Source organism: Rhinopithecus bieti, unplaced genomic scaffold (assembly GCF_001698545.2).
Source record: "Rhinopithecus bieti isolate Rb0 unplaced genomic scaffold, ASM169854v2 scaffold_30775, whole genome shotgun sequence".
Classification (NCBI taxonomy): Eukaryota; Metazoa; Chordata; class Mammalia; order Primates; family Cercopithecidae; genus Rhinopithecus; species Rhinopithecus bieti.
Genome location: NW_016813906.1, coordinates 3,656,150 through 3,661,380, shown reverse-complemented (window position 1 = coordinate 3,661,380; position 5,231 = coordinate 3,656,150). Strand labels below are relative to the sequence as shown.

The 5,231-nt window shown below is 29.5% G+C and overlaps 1 protein-coding gene across 6 annotated transcripts in view; it reads right to left on the bottom strand.

Annotated features, from left to right (window-relative positions):
* FANCL (FA complementation group L) overlaps nucleotides 1-5,231 on the bottom strand; it is an 80,461-nt gene that overhangs the window by 32,777 nt on the left and 42,453 nt on the right. For 4 of the 6 annotated variants that reach the window (XR_001880865.1, XM_017849073.1, XM_017849077.1 and 1 more), the window contains one exon: nucleotides 1,609-1,692. The exons of 1 other annotated variant lie outside the window; for it this stretch is intronic. Coding sequence is in view for 4 of the 5 variants with exons in the window: in XM_017849073.1 (XP_017704562.1) it covers nucleotides 1,609-1,692 (84 nt within the window). In the remaining variant the exon portion in view is untranslated. The remainder of the gene's footprint in view (nucleotides 1-1,608; nucleotides 1,693-5,231) is intronic. One more of the 6 variants, XM_017849074.1, reaches the window with a different exon arrangement.

Here is a 5,231-nt window from a genome sequence, read left to right as displayed (position 1 = left end):
GAATGAAAATTTTTTTAGAATAAAAAAAGAACACTATAAAATGTATGCATAATTCCAATTCTTTAATAGAAAAAAAATCAACATAGTATCTTACTTATTGCATACATCAAAACACCAAAAGCAAATTACAGGCTCTCTCTTCTCTATTTTGCTACATTTTCTCAACTTCCATTGTGGGGAGATTGGGACTTCAAAAAAAAAACAAAAAAAGAATATGAGAAAATAATTTTGGATAAATACAATATATAATTAAAATGGCATTTTGGCCTTGACAAGACTATTTAAATACTGTTAGGCTTTTATTTTTTACTAATTTCTTATATATTTACTTTACTCATGTATTTATATTTTAAAATACAAGCATAATTTTCTACTTAAATCTAACCAAAATTTTATAGCCAAAATGAGTAGCCTCTATTTACAGAATATTTGTAAAATGTCACTAGAAATGTTTTTTCTCTTTGCCTAAGAATAAAAATGTTCTCTCCATTTTGCTATCAACTGCCACAATTTACTTGGTGAAAGAAGAACTATGTCCTAACTAATCACACTGTGCCACATCCTTAAAAATCACACACATGAAATGGTGATAGTACTACTGATAATCATACCTCCTTATATCTATATGTTACAGTTTACAACGCACTTCTATAAAATATTACCTTGCTAATATCATCAATGCAGTGTGAAATTCAACTGACAGAAGCAGCAGAATCTTCTGTATTCTTTACACAAAATATTGAATGTTCTAAAGCACAAAATAAGAGAATATAATCCGAGTTCAAAGATGAACTAAGGACAAATACTTTAAAACAATAAAAATTGAGTCGAATGGCAAGGTTTATGTTTTCAGTCATAATTCATTCTCCTCTGAAAAGGATTCTCTGATATGTAATCAACGTTAAAAGTTTTAGCAATATGAAAAATTTCACTCAACTTTTCAGTTACCATTCACTGCTTTCTACAGAGTTCCTTAGAATTTAAATTTAAAGGAAAATGTCTGTCAAAAGTGCTTCTGCATGTTTACTGAAAATGAAGCATAAATATCTACAGGCTGGATGGTGTGTGTGTGTGTGTGTGTGTATTTATGCGTGGGTGTGGGTGTGAGTGGGTGTGTGTGTGCGCGTGTAGAGAGGGAGAAAGAAAATGGACATTAATTGTAAGGATAAAAAGAAGCATTATAGAAGGTGTGTTTATAAATAAATGTGTAAGGAAAACTGACAAAAAAAAAAAGATTACTTCATAACCTATGAAGACTACCTGAGTAAAAAGAGTTACAGTTGGCCCTACCCACAGATTCCACATCTGCAGATTCAACCAACTGCAGATAGAAAATATTCAAAAATAAATAAATAACAATAAAACTATTTAAAAATACAGTATAATAACTACTTACATGGCATATGCATTGTATTAGGTATTATAATCTAGAGATAACTTAAAGTATACAGAAGATTGTGCACAGGCTATAAACAAAGTCTCATTTCATATAAGAGACTTGGGTATCCACGGATTTTGGTATTTACACAGGGTCCAAGAAACAATCCCCCATGGATACTCTGGGACAACTGTACTTTTTAATTACTTAAAACAAATTTAAGAATTTACCTGAGGAGAATTTACCTGAGGTGTCCGGGAAGCAGAAAATGGAACAGGAAAATCCACAAAACAATCTGGTGATTCTGCAGGATACTATTTAAAAAGCATAAAATTAGACCATTTTTGCTTCTGTGTGTTAATATCACATGAAGTATTTTAGAAAAACTAGATATATCAGGGGCTGGGCGCGGTGGCTCACGTCTGTAATCCCAGCACTTTGGGAGGCCAAGGCGAGTGGATAATAAGGTCAGGAGATCAAGAAAAGGAAAAGGAAAAGGAAAGGAAAAGAAGGAAGGAGAAGGAGAAAGGGAAGGGAAAGGGAAAAGAAAAACTAGGTATATTAGGTGAAAACATATTATTGTAACTGCAAATGTATTACATATAATTATTTTTGCTCCACTTTCATAGTGATATTAAGAGCTTATTTATAGTCAACCTATGGAGGTGCAACTTTGGTGATTTGGAATTGCCAAAGCAATCAGTGTTGAGTAAAAGGTAATGAATTAAGTCAGTGTTGGATCAGCCGCTGAAGTTATGATTTGAGGAATGAACTAAACTGGATCTCTGTTTATCTTTAAAATAAGAGGTTAAATTAGTTGATATTTAATTTTCTTCTAGTCCTAAATTTAATTTCAAATAGCATCAGTCACTATATAAATAGGCAGTATCAGTTAAAGGAATTAAGAAATACACAAAAATGAATACATAAAGCTGTCAATGTAAAAAACTGTTTCCTACATTAAAGATATTAATTTTAGCAAGAAGATAAAATATCTTCTGGCTTATTAAGAAAAAAATAAAACATACTTTCTAGCAAGAAAACCTTTGAAAGATTGGTAAATACAAAATTATTTCTTCAACTAGTCATACAAAAGTGGCAGTCATGAGGACAAACCAAATTTTTAAGTTAACAAAGGCAAAAGATAAATTTTCTTAAAATCAGTTTCCTTATTAATCATACTTAATGATTTCTCTATAATCCAATTCCAATTATTCAAAGTCACATGTAATTAAAAATACCCATTTCTTTCCATTAAAAAGCTAAAATGCACTGAAAGAAAATTAATTTTAGGAAAACTTTCATTTGACAAAATATTTAAAACAAGTTTTAGGCTTTCACTTGTTTCAGCCTCTTATTTTTCAGTACTCTGCTGGGTAAGCAAAAGGGAACAAAAAAATCACTATAGTATTTAACAAACACCTGAAATCAACACTTTCAAACATTTAGCTACAATGATCAGTTAGCTAAAAAGACTTACTATCAATATACACTCTGACTAATGGTATCTGGCTATGCAGAACTAAACACAAAGGCAAATATATAAGAAATCATATAAAAATATTCCAGTGATCTACTTCTGCGGGAAAAAAAAAGAAAGAAAAAAAGATGATGCTGAAATTAAAAGAGGAAGTTTCAAAAACATCAGATGATATACTTCAGACTATCACTGCTGTAATCACTGGAGAAACAATTTGTACACCATATTTAAAAATCGTGATTATCTCAAAGTAAATGTAGACAAAGACCTCAGCTTTCTTTGGTTCCACCTCTGTTAATTAACTTGTACGATCTCGAACAAGTCATTTAATTTCTCTGGCTGTTTCACATGTAAAAATGACAAAACTCAACTGAAAGTGTACAAAATCTCTTTTCCCTCTAAAATGTCAGAATTCTTTAAAAATAATAATGTGCACTTGAAACCTCTATGGGTCAAAAATGGAAAATTCAGTTCATTTTGAGTTGCTGCTATTTATCTTGGTGATGCTGACAATGAACAATATCAACTCTCTAACTTAAATGATTCATCAATCTAGATAGAGAATTAATGAAATGTTTACTATATTTGGAGTAGATACACAAAGTAAAGTATTTGTGGCCCCATTAAGTACATACACAGCTCATTATGCTAAAAGAGTAAGATACTACCTTCAAGTAGGATTCAGAATAGTAAATGGTATCAGTGTACTGACATGGAAAGAGATCCACAAATAGTTAAACAAAAAAGCAAGTTATAGTAAATATATGATTCTACATCTATAAATGAGTGCAGTATGTAGTTTCTGAGATAATGACATCTTTCAAATATATTTTTATATTTGTAATACAATATGTACCTATTAAATTAGACTGATCTTCATGCTAGTGGCTTTACTTCATATCTGAGTTAAATGAATACTTGTTATATGTGTTAATTACATTCATGTGCAAAATCAATTTTGTTTATATAACAAACTTCACATAATAGTACAGAACTTAAAAAGAACATTTATATAAGTCTGGATGATTTATCATAAATATTAAAATATAAACTAGCATACTAGATATTCATTTTCAGAATAGCTTCTGAATTATATTAACTACAATGTAGATGGACTACAATATAACAAAGTAACTTGATCAAAATTAAGATACTTTTCAATAGTAAGTTGTATAGGTATATATAAAACCACTGGCAACTAACTGTCAAAACTTTTACTTCCAAAAGTAATTTACAACAACAAAAGCTCCATATACAAGAATATTTACTGAAAAATACATATAGTATTTAATTATTTTCAAGTAAAACATAGTTCTCTAAATCTCATTTGCAGAAAATCAAATCAATAACTAAAAAAAAAATGATTACATATTAAGAATATATTTTTATCACACACAATATTTTTCAGACTCTATAGTATTAATATATTCTAAGACAAACTGTAACCAAGTCTGTTCTATGATTGGATTACCTAAGCAGTAAGGCTGACCCCCAAGTGAATATATACAAATTATAGCAGAGATGGAATGTTCACCCTCTGACACATATTTGTAATTTGTTTTTCAAGTAGTAGTGATCTTGACCAAAGCTGAGGAAGCCCTGGGCTACTTCTTTTGTAAAGCAAAGGTAATTCAGTACAGAATGCACTGTAAGTATTGCATAAAAAAATACCTATAAAAACCACAAAATTTATCTGGTTTACTTCTACTTATTTTTTATTTACATATATATTTTTAATAAAGGACATCTAGTCAAAATGTGTATTTGTTTTCTTTGTGAGTTTCTTGGAGATGGTGAGGGGAAGTGGTAGAATTGGGAGAGTATGTATTCCAGAATAAATAAAACAAATGCATTTATTTACTGTATATTAAAAAAATCAAGTAATAGAAATAAAGGTTTGTGTATTTATGAAAAAAAGTCTGCTTTGAGGTATGTTATTAATAAAAAATTCAGCATTCCACTTAAAACTTAGTTTGGATTAAGATTTTGCATCATATACTCTTAACAGACAGTTAATGTTTCAGCTATTAACGCAGTTGATTAACAATCCCAGGCCCAATTTCTTTTTTTCTTTTTTCCTAAAATTTTATTTTCCTAAAATATTTTTCAGTTAATATTCCTATATGTGGAGCTTTTGTTGTTGTATATTACTTTTGAAAGTAAAAGTTTTGACAATTAGTTGGTGGTGGTTTTACATATACCTATACCTTTTTCCTAAAGAAAAAAAAGACATCCTGGTTTTCTTCAAATTTCCCCAGTGATTACTAGGTAAATGATTAATATGCTGAACTTGTTTATTCTACTTATTTGTCCAAATTCACAATCTAGAACTAACATTTTTTTCCTAAAAAAAAAAAAAAAAAAGAAATTGTC